The 21,818-nt window shown below is 44.4% G+C and overlaps 1 protein-coding gene across 4 annotated transcripts in view; it reads left to right on the top strand.

Annotated features, from left to right (window-relative positions):
* Positions 1 to 691: 691 nt before the first annotated feature.
* The window catches only part of LIN9 (lin-9 DREAM MuvB core complex component), a 51,198-nt gene continuing 30,071 nt past the window's right edge, over positions 692 to 21,818 (top strand). Inside the window, exons 1-4 of one of the 4 annotated variants that reach the window (XM_058669265.1) lie at positions 692 to 1,647; positions 7,504 to 7,536; positions 11,951 to 12,045; positions 13,791 to 13,895. In XM_058669265.1, the coding sequence (XP_058525248.1) occupies positions 1,569 to 1,647; positions 7,504 to 7,536; positions 11,951 to 12,045; positions 13,791 to 13,895 (312 nt within the window). In that variant the 5' untranslated portion in view covers positions 692 to 1,568. Of the gene's footprint in view, positions 1,648 to 7,503; positions 7,537 to 11,950; positions 12,046 to 13,790; positions 13,896 to 15,492; positions 15,582 to 21,818 lie in introns of those variants that run through there. The other 3 variants (XM_058669266.1, XM_058669264.1, XM_058669267.1) reach the window with 3 other exon arrangements.

Here is a 21,818-nt window from a genome sequence, read left to right as displayed (position 1 = left end):
AGGGTTAAGCTTCATCAGAACAAAGAATTACTTTGCAAAGTTTAGCTTTCTCCCCACTTGTCTCAGCCAGGTGTCCTTGCCCAGTATACAAAGCTGGCATCATTAATGACCCTTCCTCTTGCTCACCCCTAGGGACTCGCAGAATCCTTTGGTTTGCCACTCCCTCCCTTCTATGCTGTGATGTGTTGGTCCAGCAGCCAACCACTACCTGCTAGGAACTCTCACCCATCTAGCAACTCCTCTGTTCCTCAACGCAACCTGTTGTCTGCACTGCACAGATCAGAAACCAGAATCAGGAAACAAACTGGATTAAGATGATAACAAGGGGCAGCCGGACTCCTATCTCAGCCTCCTTTTGCCCTCACCAGCTTCCTCCTGATTCATTGCCAAGCCCCTATCTTGTTCCCCCTCGAATTCTGCTCCCCAACACAAATGGAAATTGCCATGCCAACTATTTGAAACTGAACGCCTTAGTATAAGTCCAGTGCCCAGCCCTGACTGAGTTTTGCAGGCTTACTCTCATCGCAGCCCACCACTTTTCAACTTTTTAAGTTCATGGGATTCATCCGTGTCTTCACATTGCTTATCCGGCCCACTTCCCCACCCCCATACCTTCCTGGAGGAAAAAGACTCGGTAATATATTTCAGATTAGTAAAAAGCAGCAGCTTTTATGACGGGCAATGTTACAGACGGGAACTGTGTCATCTTTCCTGGGCTTCTCTAGAGCCAGCCAGGACGGATCCGAACGCTCCTGCGGGAACCTGCCCGCATCTTCACCAAGGCTACGGCAGCCCTCTGACAATCCTCTTCGGGCTCCCTGCGTGCGTGCCCTAACGTGCAATGGAAGAAGCTGAGCGGCGCAGTTATTTCGCGGACGGACCCAACCGCCAACTTCACGACCTCTCCTGGCCGCACGCATTCTGTCCGAGAGGTGGCTCCGGCTCAGGCAAGGCCACGGGGACCCCACATCCCGGACCTGCAGGCGGTGGGGCTGCTGTGGCCTGAGCTCTCAGGAGGGACGGGTGCCCGCGCCCGAGAAAACGTGGGCTCCGGGAGCCGAGAACGTAGAACCCCCTCGCATGACGCCACCAGGAACCCAGGGCTGCCTCACCGCCGCAGGACCCACAGGTGCCCCTCCCTGCCCCCGCCAAGGTTCGCCCGGCCTCCCTCCCGCGCTCCTCTCTGGAACAAACAAGCCCGCATTTCCCGCAGCTGCAGCGTGAGCCGCGAAACGCGCGCCGGGAGCGAGCCCCGGAGGAGGGGTGGCGGGCGGGAGGAGAGGGCCGGAGCGGGGCTCGGGCGGGACTCTGGAGCTGGCGCGGCTCCCCGCGCGCTCGGGCGCCGGGCCTCTCGGCTCTGCCTTCCTGCGCCCTCCCTCCGAGGGAAAGGGGCGGCGGGAGCGCAGGGCGAGGCGCGGGCCCCTCGGCGGCACCCCCTCCCCGGGCAGGCGCGGGCGGGCGGAGCCGAGCCCGCCTCAGCCGGCCGCGGCGGGAGCGGCTCGGCGCGGCGCCGCGGGCAGCGAGCTCTGCATTCGAACCTCCCTCGCAAAGACAGTCTCCGCCCCACAATGCACCGCGGCGGGCAGCCTTTGAAAAAGCGGCGCGGCTCGTTCAAGATGGCGGAGCTCGACCAGTTGCCTGACGAGAGTGAGTAGCACCTCAAGCACCCCCGTCTTCCCGCCGGCCGCCTGCCCCGCGCCTGCACCGGCCGGGATAAGCGGCGGTGCCCACCACCCGGCAGGCGGGCTGACTGCCAGCCCCACCGTGGTCCCCTAGTCCTCCTTACTCCGGGGTTGCCGCCGCGTCGCCGCCTTTGTTATGGTGTCTGTGTGTTGGTTTCTGGGGTTGTGGGAGCGCCAGGGCCGGAAACCGAAAGCCCCGGAGTCCACTGTGTGTGGGGCGGAGGCTGTGGCTGCTTCCCTGGCCCGACTCCGGCCCCCGGCCGAGGTGAAGGAAGAGCGGCCCCCGGACGCCGGGGCTGTCCTCGCCGCCTGCACCACTCGCCCGGCGCCGAGAGACGCCCGCCGGGTTATGTAACTCGCCGGGCCGGGGGGCCCGAGGGCGGGCTCGGACTGGGCACGCGGTGGTCCCTGCCCATTCTTGACCTTGGCCTCTGATGTTGACCTGTCACAGCTCCCACCTCTATAGGCATCGGTGATCTCCAACTGCCCCACCCCCCCCTATTCATTGGTGTGTCCACCGCTGGAAGTGTTTCCGTGTCAGAGGCTTGGCCCCTTCCCCCTGGGACCACAGGTGGCCGTGGAGCTTCGCGGAGATCATCCCGACGGGCTATCTAGTAGTGTTCTGGTCACCCCATCCTACAGACTGTCCCGTATGTCTGTGTCTTCAGGGTCGTCGGGGGTCCTCCTGGCGCTTGAGTGACACCTACACAGCTCGCAGGAGCTGTGCCCTGCCTGACACCTATCCCGCACACTGCCCCACGTAGTTGCCCCCTGCCCCTGATAACTAAGATGAGTGTGCCCGCCGTGATGAGCAGGGCAAAGCACTGATTCAGTGGTTTAAGGACAATGGAACCTCATTTTGTCATTTTTTCTATTGCGTAACTTAAATAAAAAGACAAATAGTTAATTACAAAGTGGTCCTGAACCCACACTTATTGCTCAGTTTATGTACACCTAGGATTTGAGGGGAGGGAGGGGATTGCATGTAACAGACACAGAAGGCTCAGGTACTATGTATCTGTGCACAAAGCAAATACATAGATTCCTAAAATGAGAGCTCAAGTGAGTGCCAATTCTGTGTGTGAGGTCACATGTGCTATAAAGTTAATAGTTCAGGTTGCCAGGCTGGTGAAAAGTTTTATTTATAAGTGTTTTAAATGTTATCCAGGCCACCACTGTCACTGGCCTGTGACAAAGTTCCCTAGAGAACTTTTGTCACTGCTGGAAATAGTCTCTTTCGTGATGTCCCACAGGGTAGTCACCACCATGCGGAGCTGTGGAACACTTCAAGTATGGCTAGTAGGGCTGAGGACCTGGATTTGAAGTTTTATTTCAGTCGATGTGTGTGAGGTGTTGTCTTGGCCAGGATGCAGCCGTAGACTACCTACCCGTGAGTCCTGTTGAGGTCTCTTGTTGGGAGAATACAGGTGCTAGTGATTTAGGATGTCTGCAAGTAATAAGAATGCTGAGCTTGTCACACGAAAATGTTTTTGTCTCTTTCATCCTTGTCTTTATCATGACAGATGATACCTACCTCTAAGAGATTACAGTCAGTACAGGTGTTTTAATAATTCTGTTGAGATGAGTGGTGTTTGAAGTAACTTCCTTATAACGTACTAGGAATATTTGTCCTCTATTGAGAACTTACTGTCACTTTTTGTAAGGATTGGGATTCATTCCTGAGTTCCTATTCTAGCTACTATGCTTCCATGCAGAACACCTGACTCTCAAACTGTATACCCCAGTGGTTTGTTACTTTGTGACATCTCTAGTGCATAGCAAGGCATGTGTGTTGAGGGGTGGGGTAGGGTGTGGATCTTGTTTAGCTAGATTGTAGCTTTGTAGAAAGTAGAAATTGTTTTACCTTTTGACACAAAGAGCCATGGACCAACTGTACATAAATCCTTGATTTATATGGAATTGATGGTAGAGTTAATGGGCCTAATAATGAAACTGGAGCAGAGGTCTATAAAGCAAAAACAGTTTGCATTCAATGCCAGAAGTAGCAGATTTTGCCGACTTTGGTCCAGGCAGCCAGCTACTATAGTAGCTAGTCACCATTATAACATTTTCAGTGATAAAAACTACCATTTATTGAGTACTTACTGTGAGCCAGATATATGCAAACTGTATTATGTATTTGCTCAGCTAATTCTTGTTTTAATTGATGTAATACTGATTTTAAAGATGAGGAAACAGGCTATGTTTGGCCCAACTCTTTCCTCTGAGCTCCTGTTCTTGGTATCTGTTGTCTATATCATGTCTTCTTTTTTTTTTTTTTTAAAGATTTATTCATTTTATTATAGCCAGATATACACAGAGGAGGAGAGACAGAGAGGAAGATCTTCCGTCCGATGATTCACTCCCCAAGTGAGCCGCAACAGGCCGGTGCGCGCCGATCCGAAGCAGGGAACCAGGAACCTCTTCTGGGTCTCCCACACTGGTGCAGTGTTCCAATGCATTGGGCCGTCCTCGATTGCTTTCCCAGGCCACAAGCAGGGAGCTGGATGGGAAGTGGAGTTGCCGGGATTAGAACCGGTGCCCATATGGGATCCCAGGGCTTTCAAGGCGAGGACTTTTAGCCGCTAGGCCATGCCGCCGGGCCCTATATCATGTCTTCTTTTAGATGCCCTCTACTTGACAGTTTGAAAGTCCACCTCATAATACTGTCCAGTGTATAGATATTTACAGTAGATTCTGTCTTAATGTATTGTTCCACTTCGCATTTGACTGACTGTCAGAAGCCATACAGGTTATCTTTGACACTGCCCTCTCCTTGATTTCCAATGTTTAGACCTTTACCAAGTCTTGTAATGCTATACCTACTGAATCCTGCTTATCATTGTGGCCCAACCTATCACCCTCTCTTCTGTAATCACTTCAGCCTCTGATTAATAAATTTCCTCCCTCACACACCCACAGCCAAGCAATCTTTTGAAAATATGTAAAAACTCTTTTGAGCCCACCACGGTAGTCTAGTGGCTAAAATCCTCACCTTGCACACACCAGGATCCCATACGGGTGCCAGTCCTAATCCCTGCGGCCCCACTTCGCATCCAGCTCCCTGCTTATGACCTGGGAAAGCAGTCGAGGATGACCCAAAACTTTGGGACCCTGCACCCATGTGGGAGACTCAGGAAGCTCCTAGCTTCAGATCAACTCACTCTGGCCGTTGTAACCATTTGGGGTGGGAACTGGCGGGTAGAAGCTATTTCTCTTTCTGTCCTTCTCTCTGTAAATCTGATCTGCCTTTCTAATAAAAACAAATAAAATAAAATCTTTGTAAGTCACAGTGTAACTTAGTGGCAACTGTGTAATATTGGTGTGATTATCTGGTTAGTAGGCCCACCAGAGCAGGTATTGCACCTGTTTTTCTTCATTTTCCTGCTTCCATGCATTACACTTCCCTCTCTCTGGAGTTCTCACGCACGATAGGCCCTTGCATTTTTTCTCACTTCTCAGGGCTTTTTGCCATCTGTTTCTTCTGCTCACTTTCGCTCTCAGTTCTTTTCTTGTTACTTCGGAAAGGGGCCTCCCCTAACTATGAAGAAACCCTCCTCAGGGAGATCTTCCTATTTAGTGATGATTAGGGTCAAAGGGGAGATAAAGGGAGAAGTCACACTCAGCCTCTCACGCATCCCAGGTCCCCGACGTGGCGCATGCTCCGAGGGTCCTGTCAAGTAGTTTTGATAATTCAACAGTTATGAATTGCTGTCAGTCTCGCCATTCGAAGCACAATGAAATCGCTGTAGAATCCACTGGTTGACATAGTCCAGCTTAGAGTCTCCGTTTGGCCAGATTTTCACTGCCAACACATGGCTGGGATAGTTGATTGATTTGTGCTGTCCTCTGTCCTCTCTTGTGTATGCACTATTCTAAGTGCTGTTAACACATGGGGGTGCTTGAAAAGTTCATGGAAACCTGAATTAAAAGATAAATTTATTTTTGGATTAAATATGTTTTGAAATCCACATAACTTCTTCATAATAAGCACTTTCACAGGACTTTTTGAAGACCTTCCCTTGATAACCTGTTTAATCTCTATTTAATGACAGTAGCATAGAGAGGACAATTAATCCACTAAGGTAACACTGCAAGAAAGTGGCAAAGCCAAGATTCAGACACAACTGGTCTTAGTCTAGAATCTTTTGGTTTGGGCAGTGTGGCACAGTGGGTTAAGGGCCTGCATGGGACGCCTGCTTTCAATATCAGAGTGCTGATTTGAGTCTGTCCAACTCACTTGGAAAATCGGGGAAATATGGTTCAGGTTCTTGAGTTCCTGCTACTCAAGGAAGATCTAGATGGAGTTTCTGACTTTTCCTTGTCTCTCTTTCTCTCTCCCTTTCTCTTTTTTTCGTGTGAGTGTGGTAAAATGCACAATGGCAAGAGACAGATCTTCCATCTGCTGGTTCACTCTTCAGATGCCTACAACAGCTAAGGCCAGGCCAGGCTACACCCGAGCGCCAGGAATTTCACCCATTCTCCTACATGGGTGGCAGAGACTCAAGTACTTGCCTTCAAGGCACATTAGCAGAAAGCTAGATCAGAAACATGGAGTAGAATCACTGGGACCTGAGACCTCAGCTGATGTTCCAATATGTGATGTGGGCATCCCAAAGTACATCTTCACCTGCTGAGCCTCAACAGCCACAAAGGAAAAAGTTTTCAAAGTTGTAAGTTAGATGCCCTAACATGGCTTTTGTCAGAGATGGATATCCTTGTAGCATATACTTCTTTCTTATACTTCCTTGTATTTTTTCCTTTAAGTCTCTATTCAGATATCACTATTCAGAGAAGCTAATCATGAATGTTTTATGTAAAGATAACCTTTCGTCTCTTCACACCCATTCCACATTCTTTCTCATCCTGCTTTATTTTTTCTCTGATGGTGTTTGTCATCACTGGATGTGTATTTGCCGCCCTCCAGAACAATACTTTCCACAAAAGTTGGGACTTGGCTGTTTGGATTGCTCTCGTGCCCCCATTGCCTGGAGCACAGACTGGCATGCAGTTAGCACTGCTTACCACTTTCTTCACAAATGAACTCTCTTGCTCTTGGTAGCTTCAAGGTTATGTGTACTCGCCATGGCTGCGGAGATTTCCTACCCATGACTCTAATTACCTTCAAACAAGTTTTTCCTATTCTCCTTTTCCCTACATCTATAGCTCCTATGCGTTGTTCACACTGGAACCTTTAGTCAGATGTTCATCAAAGTGAATTATCTGCAGCAAAATCTTCTAAAAAGTTTAAGTAGTTAAGATTATGCTTCCATGGAAGCTTCCAGTTAATTCTTATAAGTTATGGTTTGTCTAGTGAACCCCTTCTACTTTCACTGACATCTCCACTGTTTTGAGGATCTTTAAGTGTTGCACGTACCTGCTTTCTAGACTTCGAAGGGACTTCTTGCCTGCTATGACAGTCTCTGAGTCATTTCCACTTGGTTTTCTCTACTCCATTACCTGTTCTGATCTTTGCCTCAATAAATGTCCATTTCCTTTCTCTTTTCCTCCAATGCCAGAGGATGAATGAGGATCCAAAATTACTTCTGTGCTTACTCTTCTTTTTTTCCTCTCATTTTACAGTTTCCTGTCTCAGAATTGAAATGTATCGAGACTTCCAAATGTCTCTCTCCACTTCTTATTCTGTCTGAGTTCTGGTCTATAGTTTGAATTGTCTACTAGTTGCTTCTAGCAGCACATCCCAGTACCAATTCAATCTCAACACTGCTAAAACCAAACAGTTCTTCTGCTCCAAACTAAGTGTTCTGTCCTTCTTGTTGATTATGAAATAATTGTTAATTTGTTTTATCTTTAATTACAGGCTCTTCAGCAAAAGCCCTTGTCAGTTTAAAAGGTAAGAATTAGATATGCCATAAACTAGAAATTTAATTTGTAAGATTAATTTGTATATCATATATATATTTTTAAGATTTATTTATTTTTCTTGGAAAGTCAGATTTACAGCGAGAAAGGAGTGACAGAGAGGTCTTCCATCCACTGGCTCACTTCCCAAGTGGCCACAACGGCAGAGCTGAGCCAATCCGAAGCCAGGAGCCTCTTCTGGATCTTTCACGGGGGTGCAGGGTCTCAAGGCCTTGGGCCATCCTCTGCTGCTTTCCCAGACCACAGGCAGGAGCTGGAAGGGAAGTGGTGGGATCCTGGAACGTGTAAGGCGAGAACTTTAGCCACTAGGCTACCACTCTGAGGCTATTCTTTTTTTTCTTCTAAGTTATTCATTATAGCTTTTAAGTGTTTTCACTCATAACTTTAGCTTTAAGAATTTTTTATTTTCAGGACCAGCTTTGTGATGGGTGCCTACAGTACCAGCATCCCATATGGGTGCTGGTTTGTGTTCCAGCTGCTCCACTTCCCACTTAACTCTTCGCTCATAGCCTGGGAAGAACAGCAGAAGATGGCCCAAGTGTTTGGGCCCCTGCCACCCTTTTTGATGGCCCAGATGAAGCTCCTGGCTTTGGCCTGGTCCAGCCTTGCCCATTTTTGCTGTCTAGGGAGTGAATCAATGGATGGCAGATTTTTGTGTCTCTCCGTCTCTGTGTAACTCTTTCAGACTTTAAAAAACTTTTTCATTTTATTTGAGATACAGAGAGACTGTGAGATCTTCTATGTACTGGTTCACTGACCAAGTGCCTGTAACAGCATTTAACCCAGACTGGGCCAGGTTAAAAAGCCAGGAGCCCAGAACTTCAAGGTAGATCTCCTGTGTGCTTGCACCATCATCTGCTGCCTCCCCAGGAACACAGTAGCAGGACACCAGATCAAATGCAGAGAAGCTGGCACTTAAACTGGGCACTTTATATGGGATGTGGATGTCCCACGGAGCGTCTTATTGTTAACCATATGCCTACTCCATCTGATACTTTTTAATTCCTATAGTTTTATGGAATTGATACTTAGAAATTATAAAAAGAAATTGTTCAATGTATCCCTCCTAACTTGGTACAATAGACTAATTTACTCTACGAGACTTAACTTATACAAAACTCTTTAGGATTCTACTGCATTGGGGCCAGCTTCATGATGTACCAAGTAAGGCAGCTGACTGCAGTGTCGGCCTTCTGTATCAAGTCTGGCTGCTCCACTTCCGATCCAGCACCCTGTGTATGTTTCTGGGGAAGCAGCAGAAAATAGCAAAAGGTCTTCAGCTCCTGGCTTTAGGCTTGCCCAGCCCTGGCCACTGCAGCCAATTAGGAAGTGAGCCAGAACCTGTCTCTCCTGATTCTCTAACTCGGATATTCAAATAAGGAAACAGTCTTTGAGGAGAAAAATCAAAGATCCAAAGAAATACTTTTGGAATCAAGGTAAATATTATGAAAGGTGCAGAGACTACCTAGTATTTTTTTTTTAAAAGATTTTATTATTATTGGAAAGCCGGATATACAGAGAGGAGGAGAGACAGAGAGGAAGATCTTCCGTCCGATGTTTCACTCCCCAAGTGAGCCGCAACGGGCCGGTGCGCGCCGATCCGATGCCGGGAACCTGGAACCTCTTCCGGGTCTCCCATGCGGGTGCAGGGTCCCAATGCATTGGGCCGTCCTCAACTGCTTTCCCAGGCCACAAGCAGGGAGCTGGATGGAAGTGGAGCTGCCGGGATTAGAACCGGCGCCCATATGGGATCCCGGGGCTTTCAAGGTGAGGACTTTAGCCGCTAGGCCACTCCACCGGGCCCAAGACTACCTAGTATTTAAGTTATCTAGTTGTGCTTTAGATAAGTATTTTATTAAATTAAGTCCTTGTAGGTTATTTTTAAAAGATTTATTTTATGGGGCCCTGCGCAGTAGCCTAGTGGCTAAAGTCCTTGCCTTGCATGTGCTGGGATCCCATATGGGTGCCGGTTTATATCCCAGCTGCACCACTTCCCTTCAGGCTCCCTGCTTGTGATCTGGGGAAGAAGTCAAGTATGGCCCAAAGCCTTGGGACACTGCACCCTCATGGGAGACCCAGAAGAAGCTGTGGCTTTAAAAAAAAAAAATATATATATATATATATATATATATATATTTATTTATTTATGTATTTGAAAGACAATTACAGAGAGAAGGAGAGAGACACACGGAGATCTTCCATCTGTTGATTCACTCCCCTAATGATCACAACTGCTAAAGCTGAGCTGATCCAAGGCCAGTGTCAGGAATTTCTGGGTCTCTCAGATGGCTGTTTTCCCAGGCCATAAGCAGGAAACTGGATTGGAAGTGGAGCAGCTGGGATGCAAACTGGTGCCCATATGGGGTGCCATTGCTTCACACAGAGGCTTAAGCCACTACACCACAGTGCCAACCCCAGAACCTTATAGCTTAAGGAGACCCCTCACTCATCTTCCAGAATGTCTCAACTTCTTTGCTGGAAGAATCAATTCCTCTTTTCTTTTAATGCTTCTTAAAAATAAACAACTGAGATAGTATTCTGTTATTTATTTAACACTGTTTCTTTTATTTTTTAAATTATGCTCTTTTGACATAAATTTTTTTAAGATTTATTTTATTTTTATTGCAAAGTCAGATATACAGAGAGGAGGAGAGACAGAGAGGAAGATCTTCCATCCGATGATTCACTCCCCAAGTGAGCTGCAACGGGTCGGTGCGCGCCGATCCGATGCCGGGAACCAGGAACCTCTTCCAGGTCTCCCACGCGGGTGCAGGGTCCCAATGCATTGGGCCGTCCTCGACTGCTTTCCCAGGCCACAAGCAGGGAGCTGGATGGGAAGTGGAGCTGCCGGGATTAGAAGCGGCGCCCATATGGGATCCCGGTGCAATCAAGGTGAGGACTTTAGCCACTAGGCCACTGTGCCGGGAGCTGTTGTTGTGGTACAGTGTGTTAGGCTGTCACTTGAAAAGCTAGCGTTCTGTATTAAAGTACTGGTTAGAATCCCAGATGTTCCACTTACTACCCAGATCCCTGATCATATGTCTGGGAAGACTGGTAGTAGTCCAAATACTTGTACTTCTGCACCTGCCTAGGAGAACTAGATGGAGTTTCTGGCTCAGCATTAGCTGTTGTGACAGTTTGGGAAGTGAACTAGCAAATGGAAGATCAAGCTGTGTATTTATGTGTGTCTCTCTCTTTCTGCTTCCCCTTCTCTCTCCCTCTCTTTATTCACTCACTCTGGCTTTCAAATAAATGATAAATTAGCAAGTAGAAGGAAGTAAAAATATTTTCTATATATTCATCTATTTTCTATGTATATATCTAAACATACTTTTTTTACATGACCTAAACATACTTTTTTTCTTTTTTAAAGATTTATTTTATTTTTATTACAAAGTCAGATATACTGAGAGGAGGAGAGATACAGAGGAAGTGGAGCTGCCGGGATTAGAACCAGCGGCCATATGGGATCAAGGCGAGGACCTTAGCCACTAGGCCATGCTGCTGAGCCCCCTAAACATACTTTTTGTTTCCATAATACGTCTAATTACTTGCTGCATTTTTTTCTGAATGTACACACTCTGAAGATAGTTCTTTCAATTATTAAAATCACCATACAAATTTCATTTTCAAATGTTCAGGACTTTCATATTTTGAAGCAAAAATCTTGTAGAAATATGCTCGAAGCTCAAGGTTTAAATTTTCTGTTGACCTGCTTTCAGACAGAATTGTACCTGTAGTTTTGAAATAGTACCTTGCGTTTGGAGAAGAGAGATTGTTAAAAGCCAGCAAGAAAGAAAGGACACCAGTGCTGTAGTGAAGCAGGTTAAGCCACTGCCTGTGTCACCACCATCCCATATGGACATTAATTCAAGACCTGGCTGTTCCACTTACAATCCAGCTCCCTGATAATTCTCGTGGGAAAGCCACAGAAGATGGTTCAAGTACTTGGGTCCCCACTACCTATGTGGGAAACCCTGATGAAGCTTCTGTCTTCAGCTAGCCCAGCCCTGGCAGTTGTGGTCATTTGGGTAGTGAACCAACAGATGGAAGATACCTTTCTCTCTGTGTCTCTGCCTCTCCTCCCTGTAACTCTGGCTTTCAAATAAATAAATGAAACTTTTAAGAGATAAGAAAAAAAGAGATAAGAAAAAAGGGAAATTATCTTTCTGTATAGACGTTTAATCCTTTGACAATGCATTGCTCTACCAAATTATTTAGGAAGTTGGACAGAAAAATACAGAAGAAATTTTTCATGTAATCTAAAATTTGTATTTTTTCCACATGGATAAATATTTGATATGTATTGCTGTTATTTAAAAAGTGATGCTTATTGTATAAAACTCTTTGAATTAAATTTTATTAGTCTTAATTATTCATTACAGAAGGAAGTTTATCTAACACATGGAATGAAAAGTACAGTTCTTTACAGAAAACACCTGTTTGGAAAGGCAGGAATGCAGGACCTGCTGTGGAAATGGTAAGAGGTGAATTTTTCTTACACTTTGAAATACAGCTGAATTGTCCATTGTTGTCGTATGTAAGTTATTACAGCACAGTAAGCAGTTTATAATGTTTTATTCATCCCAGCCTCAACCAATCAAGTCTTTGAGTATCATTGAGTTGTATTTGATGTCTTTAAATAGATAGTCTGTAGACATAATCAGGTCATTGTTAACCATTTGCTAAGTAATTATGGTCTCTTTTAATTGGGGAAAAACAAATTGCAGCAACCCCAAATCATACTCTTTTTGAAAATGCAAAAATGTACCTAGGTGTGACCTTTGCAAAAAGATATAAATAAGTGGTGGGGGGTCGAGGGTGAGTATAGTTAGAGGTGGGAAGTGAAATGAACACATAACTAGTATGATTAGCACTTTTAAGGCCTAAGTTTCTTCCCTGCCCAGCCAGGAGTAATTGTTAGAGCTGGAATAGCAGCAGGTGCAATTGCTGGGGCAGCTGACCACAGTCCACGTGAGGGATTTCCTCATTCTGTCAGCTCCAACACTGTCACTCCATTCTTCCTCCTCTGCCCAGAGTCAGGGGAAAGGGCTGGGTAGAAGGGACTTCCTCTCAGTCCTATGGAATGTGGACAGCAGTTTTAATTTCAAGGGCCCATACCTCTAGTCTTGACCTAATTGGATGCTGCCTGTATATTATTATTTTTTTTTTTATGCTGCCTGTATATTGTTAGCCCCATGCACCTGACTACCTGACTCCCTTCCAGACAGGCATGAAGGTATGTCTTTAGTGGGAGGAGAAAGCTTTGAAAAGGGATTTGATCTTATTGGAATATTATTTCTGTTGTTTGTATCTACTGAGGAAATCAGGATAGCCTCAAATTTCTCGTGTAACAGACTCTTTAAGTGTATTATATGCTTTTGGTAATTAACTTTTTTTTTTTTTTAGTTTTACAGGTAACTGTCAAGTATCTATTTGTGTTTTGTATTTTTATTTACAAATGGAAACTGGGTTGACAATTTAAAATAATTTCATTTGAGAGGTAAAAAGAAGGAGATGGAGGGAGAGATATAGATATCTCCCATCCTCTGGTTCACTCCCCAATGCCTATGATGTGGGCTGAGCCAGGCCAAAGCCAGAAGTTAGACATGCTCTCCACATCTCTTAGCTGAGGGGCAGAGACCCAGATGCCTGGACCGTCCCTCTTCTGCCTCACAGGGTGTGCATTCACAGGAAGCTGATGCTGGGAGCAGAGCTGGCAGTCAAACCCAAGTGCTCTTGATCCCAACCAGCCTCTGCTAGACTAAACACCTGCCCCTTTCACAGTTTTTGACAGCTGAAAAAGTATAACGTTACATACATTTAGGCTTACTCTTCTTTGTCCCAGCCTAGCATGATGCAACAGTCATATGGAATACACCCAGCTGGTATTAACTGAAGCAACAGCGTAATTTGAGCTCAGATTTCCAGAACTTATTTTCCTCTTTATGATCCAAGACTGCCATGTACTAAGAAGATTTGAGTTGTAGCTCTGGTTTAATTATCAGGTATTTCACTTGGAAATAGTTACATGAATATATATTACTAATTCCCAAATCTACGATTACTTACATTTGGCTTTTTGGACCATGTATTAGCCACACTTAGTTCTTTCTTAACGCTGATAATCCAGAGTTAGGGATATTTTCCAAGTATAGAATTATATTTTGGAAAAAAATGGGAATTGTTCAGCTTTTTCATTAAATAAAAAAAATTTCTATGAAGCCTTTCAGAAATTCAAAACGAAGTCGACTCTTTTCTGAAGAAGATGACAGACAAATAAATACAAGGTCACCTAAAAGAAACCAGAGGGTTGCAATGGTTCCACAGGTATGTTTGTGCTAAAATTTTGTTTTGTGTGAAAGGAAGTTAGGGATCACTCCTGGTAATGAAAGTAATTTGTCCTGTTACATTTTGAGTAACAAGTTGTTTTTTGAAACTTGGTACTGCTGCTCAGATCCTACTTTGATTACCCAGAAATGTTATAAATTTTTTTTATCAACTTCAGAGTAGAGAGGCAGCTGTCAGTCCTATGTATGCACACCCTTCTTTTAAATGTGAGGATAGTAGACACTATGTAGATTTAACATATGGAATCAACTTGGAATTTGATATAGAAATAAGAGAGGAGAGATGCTTTACTTTATCACTGGGGGAAGTATGTCGAAGACTTTTCATTATCTAGAAAGGAAAATATATCACAGGAAATAATTTTTTTTTGCATCTTTCTTTTTTAAGTCATTGTGGACATTGAAGAATCAAAGGAACAAAACTTGGATGAGGAAATAGAAAATTGAAGGATAGTATGAGGTGGGCATTTGTCATAGTAAAGACACTGCTCGTGATGCCTGTACCCCTTATCAACGTCCCTGAGTTTGAATTCTGGCTCTGCTCTTGGTTCCAGCTTCCTGGTAATGCGTGCCCTTGCAGGCTGCTGGTGATGGCTCAAGGACTTGGGCCCACATCGCCCATATGGGAGACCCAGAGGCTTCTGACCTGTTCCTGGCTGTTGAGAGCATTTGGGAGTGACCCAGCAGATGGATGCTCTGTGTGTCTGTCTCACCCTGTTTCTCTGTTATTCAGTAAAAATAATAATGGGGGCCCGGCAGCGTGGCCTAGCGGCTAAAGTCCTTGCCTTGAACGCTCTGGGATCCCATATGGGCGCCGGTTCTTATCCCCGCAGCTCCACTTCCCATCCAGCTCCCTGCTTGTGGCCTGGGAAAGCAGTCGAGGACGGCCCAAATCTTTGGGACCCTGCACCCGCATGGGAGTTCCCAGCTTTGGTTCGGCGCAGCACTGGCCGTTGTGGCTCACTTGGGGAGTGAATCATCGGATGGAAGATCTTCCTCTCTGTCTCTCCTCCTCTGTATATCTGGCTTTCCAATAAAAATGAATAAATCTTAAAAAAGTAATAATAAATAAAAATAATAATGATTTTATAAGTAGAAAAGATAATGTAATTTTTCTCCTTATCAAATTTATAATTTCTTACATAGTCATTCCCTACTTCCCTTTTATTATTTCTTCAAAATTGTTACAAAACAAGATTTGTCAAATGTGATTTTCTTAACCAAGAATTTGGCATCAAGTTAAGGAGTGACTAGCAATTTGTCCTACCCACCCCTCAATAAAACCTCTCACCTATCTTATGAAAATTTCAAACAGTAGAATATGAAATATTCTATACAATAAATATAAATGTTAGGACAAATATACCTAACGTTTCATCTGATTGGAACGAAAATAATAGCATTTCTTGACATCGTACTTGTTAAATACAAGACTCAGTGACTACAGAAATAGCTAACAATAGCTTGACTTTGCAAAGCTAAATTACTAGAATGGTTTAGATGCTCCACAGACGTAAAGAAAACTCTGGTTTTTGAAACTTTCCTATCACAACTCTGTCCACTGCATTCCTTCCCAGGTACATCATTCCTACTAGAACGCTTTTACAAAGTCCTTTCTACTTCTGAGCAATACAGGACAAACATGATATGAGACTACATTAAAAATGTGAGTTTTTATATCCTCTGAGGTTTTTTTTCTAGTTTTATTTTTTAAATTTAAAAAGAGGAGAGAGATCCTTTGTTCATTGGTTCCATTCCTCAAATGCCCACAGCAGCCAGGATCGCAGAACTGCCTATGGTCAGTGAGACTGAACACTTGAACCTTCATCTGCCACCTCCCAGGATGCACATTATCAGGAAACTGCTTTCAAAATGGAGTAGTAGCTGGGGCCCTACCCAGGTACTCCACTGTGGGAGCATCACAAGTGGGGCCTTAAGCCATTTTGTCAGACACTTGTTCCCGTTTATTAGTTTTCATATCCATATGGTTCGTGTCGTGCCACATGATGTGGCTTGCACCCTTACACTTTTAGTTCCTTACATCCATTGTATTTTCTCTATATTTATTCAGAGTACCATCTAGAGCAGAGAAATCATGAAAACCAAATTTTCTGATTCTTACTGTGTGCCAGGTCATGATCTAAGTATTTTGTATGTATCCCACTGGTATAAACTTTGATCAGGAGGTTGGTTTTTAGTTTCGTTAGTCTCGTGTTGCAGATGAGAAAATGGACACTGACTGATTTAATGTATTGCTTAAGATCATGAAGTCAGGAAATGGAGGCTGATGTACAAAGGCAGGTATCCCGGCTACAGAATTTTACTTTAAAGATAAATAAATCAACAGGGGAAGGTGTTTGCAGTGGTTAAAACACCACTTGAGAAGCCCACATTCTGTATCGGAGTGTGCATGGATTTGAGTCCTGACTGCTTCTGACTCCACCTTCATGCTGACACACACCCTCACAAGCAGCTGCGAGGACGCAGTAGTTGGATTTCTGCCACCAAGGCAAGAAGCCTGAATTGCATTCTTTGTTTCCATTATGACCTGGCCCAGTCCTACCAATTGTAGACATCTGGGGAGTGATCTAGTAGATTGAATCTCTCTCTGTTAAATAAATAAATAGCAGCTAATTTTACTGAGATGTAATCCACAAATCATGATTTATCTACTTAAGAGTGTACAGTTTAATTTTTTTTTTAAATATTTATCTATTTTATTACAAAGTCAGATATAAAGAGAGGAGGAGAGACAGAGAGGAAGATCTTCCATCCGATGTTTCACTCCCCAAGTGAGCCACAACGGCCGATGCGTGTCGATCCGAAGCTGGGAACCAGGAACCTCTTCCCAGTCTCCCACGCGGGTGCAGGGTCCCAATGCCTTGGGCCATCCTCGACTGCTTTCCCAGGCCACAAGCAGGGAGCTGGATGGGAAGTGGAGCTGCCAGGATTAGAACTGGCACCCATATGGGATCCCGGTGCGTTCAAGGCGAAGACTTTAGCCGCTAGGCCACGCTGCCAGGCCCCAGTTTAATATTTTTAATATATGCACAGAATTGTTCAACCACCATCGCAATCAGTTTTATAATGTTTTTATTGCCCTGAAAAAATTTTTTTTAAGTTTTTTTTTTTTTTTTATTGGAAAGGCAGATATACAGAGAAGAGGAGAGACAGAAAGGAAGATCTTCTGTCTGATGATTCACTCCCCAGGCAGCCGCAACGGCCAGAGCTGAGCTGATCCGAAGTCAGGAGCCAGGATCCTCTTCCGGGTCTTCCACATGGGTGCATGGTCCCAAGGCTTTGGGCCATCCTCAACTGCTTTCCCAGGCCACAAGCAGGGAGCTGTACGGGAAGTGGGGCTGCCGGAATTAGAACTCGCGCCCAAATGGGATCCCGGCACATGCAAGGTGAGGACTTTAGCCACTAGGCCACCACTCCGGGCCCCACCACCTTTTTTTTGTTTGTAAGATTTGTTTAATTTTTATTGGAAAGGCAGATTTATGGAAAAGGAGACACAAAAAGATCTTGTATCCATTGATTCATTCCCCAAGTGGCCGCAATGTCCAGAGCTGAGTTGATCCGAAGCCAGGAGCCAGGAGCTAAGAGCTTCCTCTAGGTCTCACATTTGTGTGCAGGGTCCGAAGGCTTTGGGCCGTCCTCTACTGCTTTCCCAGGACACAAAACAGGGAGCTGGAAGGGAAGTGGAGCATCTGGGACATGAACCAGCACCCATATGCGATCCTGGCGTGTTTAAGGCGAGGACTCTAGCTGCTAGGCCACAGCGCCAGGCCCTGTTTGTTTATTTTTAAGGATTTAATTATTTTTATTAGAAAGTCAGATATATAGAGTTGGAGATATGGAAAGAAGGATCTTCCATCTACTGACTCACCTCCCAGTGGCCGCAACAGCTGGAGCTGAACCAATCCAAAGATAGGAGCCAGGATCCTCCTCCACGTCTCCCACATGGATTCAGGGTCCCAGGACTTTGGGCCATCCTTGACTGCTTTCCCAGGCCACAAACAGGGAGCAGGATGGGAAGCAGGGCTGCCAGGATTTAGAACTTGCCATGTGGGATCCTGGTGCATTCAAGGTGAGGACTTTAGCTGCTACACTACTGCACTGGGCCCAAGATAGTGTTTAAAAAAATGGTTATAGAGGCTTTTTTTTTTCCTCAGTCTTTGTATTTTAAATGTTTTTGATGTTTTTTTTTTTTAAAGATTTACTTATTTTTATTACAAAGTCAGATATACAGAGAGGAGGAGAGACAGAGAGGAAAATCTTCCATCCGATGTTTCATTCCCCAAGTGAGCGCAACGGCCGATCCGAAGCTGGGAACCAGGAACCTCTTCCGGGTCTCCCATGCGGGTGCAGGGTCCCTAGGCTTTGGGCCGTCCTCGACTGCTTTCCCAGGCCACAAGCAGGAAGCTGGATGGGAAGTGGAGCTGCCAGGATTAGAACCGGCACCCATACGGGATCCCGAGGCGTTCAAGGCGAGGACTTTAGCCACTAGGCCACGCCGCCGGACCCCTGTTTTTGATGTTTTAACGTTGAGTCTGATACTGGTTTTAGGATGGAAGTGGGAACTCATGTTTCTTTGTGTATTTTCTGTTACTGTAACTGAATGTCCACAATTGGTTAATTTGTGAAGACAGGAGGTTTATTTTGGTTCATGGTCCTAATGGTCTACTGTTGACATTTGCTCAGCTTTTGATGAGGATATTCCTGTAAGATCTTAGTATGAGGCCAACATCTGATTCAGAGCCAGGACCTTCTCCCACGTGGGTGCAGGGTCCCAAGGCCTTGGGCCATCCCTGACTGCTGCAGGCACAGGCAGGGAGCTAGATAGGAAGCGGCGCAACTGGGATTAGAACTGGGGGCATACAGGATACTATCAAGTGCAAGGCAATGATCTCAGCCACTATGCTACTGTGCTGGGCCCAAGAGCTTCACTTCTCAACAGAGCTACTCCAATGGTAATACAGTCCATAAACACATCTTAAAAATGCCATTAATATGTGAGTTTGAGTTTGGAAGACACATTCATAGCATAATGTGAAATTATCCATCTATATTATTGGTTAGTTTAAAGATTTGTCAATTTTATTGATCTTTTCAGAAAACTTTTGTTAAATTTATCTGTAGAGTGATGGGGAGAGAAAGTCCACATATTAGCTTGGAACTCCATCTCCTATTACAGGGAGCTAGATAAGAAGCTGGCAGCCAGGACTCAAACTGATGCTCAGGAAAGGGCTGACATTGCAAGTTGCAGTTTAGCCCATTGTACCACAGTACCAGCCTCATCACAAAGAACTTTAGATTTTACTGATTGTTTTTCTATTTTTCTGTGTTCTGTTTTATTCTGTTCTAACTTCTTTGAGTAGAAATTCTTTGAGATCTTTCTTCTTTGCGAATAAAGAGGTAAATTAGACTTAAAACTGTAGTCTATGAATTTTCCACTAAGCATTATCTTGGACTTACTTAACTTTTTTTTGAAGGGATTTATTTGTTTGTTTTTGCAAAGTCAAATATACAGAGAGGAGGAGAGACAGAATGATCTTCTGTCTGATGATTCACTCCCCAAGTGACCTCAATGGCCAGTGCTGCGCCTATCCAAAGCCAGGAGACAGGAATCTCCTCCAGGTCTCCCATGCGGGTGCAGGGTCCCAAGGCTCTGGGCCATCCTTACTGCTTTCCCAGGCTACAAGCAGGGAGCTGGATGGGAAGTGTAGCTGCCGGAATTAGAACCAGCACCCATATGGAATCCCGGGGCGTTCAAGGCGAGGGCTTTAGTTGCTAGGCCTCGGTGCCGGGCCCTTATTTAGCTTTTTATATGTTGTACTGTTTTCAATCATTTGATCTACTTCTGTTGTATTGAGTTTTTAAGAAATGTACATTAGGGCCTGGTGTGGTAGGCTAGCACCTGAAGTCCTCGTCTTGCACGTGCCGGGATCCCATGTGGGCTTCGGTTCTAATCCTGGCAGCCCAGCTTCCCGTACAGCTTCTTGTTTATTGCCTGGGAAAGGGGTCGAGCATGGCTCAAAGCCTTGGGATCCTGCACTCATTTGGGAGACCTGGAAGAGGCTCCTGGCTTTGGGTTAGCTCAGCCCTGGCTGTTGAGGTCCCTTGGGGAGTGCAGCATAAGATGGAAGATCTTCCTTTCTGTCTCTGCTCTCTGTGTATCTGACTTTGTAATAAAAAAAATAGATATTCAAATTTTAACGTCCAGTGGAGGTGATCACATGGTTTTTCTTTGATTATTTTTTTTTCTTTGATTATTAATAATGACATTATATTCATAATCTCTCGATCCTGGACCATTTTGCATATGAGTTCCATTGTGTTGTTTTGTATTCTTTTGATCGCATGGTGTCCATCTGCTAAGACTTTTTAAAGGATATTTTAAAAATTTTACTTCTTTTTATTATTATCATTTTATGATAGAGTTCCATAGATCGTGGTTTTTCCCTTATCCCCTCCCCAATTCCCTGCCCCCTGACTCAGTTCCCCTATATCATTACTATAGTATAGTTTCTTCATACACAAGTATATGTCCATTATTGTGGGCATTAGACATGGCAGAGAGTCCAGCATCCTATTGTCAGGATATAGTAAACAGTTTCATTGGGAGTCCATCTTTGATCTGGAGGTGGAGGTGCATACTGCATTGTATCCTCACATCTGGATATGACAGTCTACATTACTCAGTTACTGTACAACCCCTTAAATGAAAAGCCACAATACAAAATCAATAACAGTTTGAAAAATAGAAATTTACAATGCCTTGAAGTTAAATAGCATGCTGCTAGATATGATAGTCTCCATTACACAGTTACTGTACATCCCCTTAAATGAAAAGCCACAAAACATAGTCAAAAACATGAAGAAAAAAAAGAAATTAATAACACCATGAAGTTAAATAATATGCTACTGAATGTCTAATGTGTCACTGAAGAAATGAAAAAGAAAATCAGGAAGCTTCTTGAGGAAAATGATGCTACTGTATGATCTCAGTCATTGAATTAATTAAGCAGAAGAAAGTGTTTTGAAGAGATGAAACTAACAAAAAAAAATCAAAATCCATGAGATACAGTTTCCACTGAGCTTTGTTTATGACATATGTCTCCTGTAGAGAAGAAATAGATGGATTTTGTTTTTTAATCCAGTCTACTACTAATTTGACATTTGATTGATGAGTTCAAGCCATTAACATTCAGGGTTAATATGAATGGGTGGTAATTTGTTCCTGTAATTTTAGGAATGGGTTGTTCATTGATTTAGTCTTCCGTTGTTATTTTACTGGGATGTTCTTCACATTTACCTTTGGTTTTGGTGGGTGCTATTCCTCTTCTCTGTCAAGAGAACATCTTTAGGGCTCAGCAGCGTGGCCTAGTGGCTAGGGTCCTCGCCTTGATCCCATATGGCCGCTGGTTCTAATCCCGGCAGCTCCACTTCCTCTGTATCTCTCCTCCTCTCAGTATATCTGACTTTGTAATAAAAATAAAAAATGAATCTTTAAAAAAAAGAGAGAGAACATCTTTTTAAGTATCCTGTGTAGGGCAGCTTTGGAAGAGGCATGTTCTTTCAACTTTTCTTGACTGTGGAAGAATTTTATTTCATTTTCAAAGACAAAGGAAAGCTTTGCTGGGTATGTCATCCTGGGCCAATATTTTTTTTTTTTTTTCTGTTAGAATCTGGAATATATTGCTCCATTCTCTTCTTGCCTGTAGAGTTTCCTGTGAGAGGTCTCCTGTGAGTTTAATTGGCATTCCTTTAAAAGTCACTTGATTTTTTTTTCTCGTGCACATTTAAGGATCTTTTACTTGTGTTTGATTGAAGAGAACGTGATTATAATGTGTCTTGGTGAAGGTCGCTATTGGTCAAGCTTGTTGGGAGTTCTGTGCCC

Source organism: Ochotona princeps, chromosome 10, assembly GCF_030435755.1.
Source record: "Ochotona princeps isolate mOchPri1 chromosome 10, mOchPri1.hap1, whole genome shotgun sequence".
NCBI lineage: Eukaryota > Metazoa > Chordata > Mammalia > Lagomorpha > Ochotonidae > Ochotona > Ochotona princeps.
The sequence above is the reverse complement of the archived record's forward strand: the minus strand, read 5'-3'. Positions and strand labels throughout refer to the sequence as shown.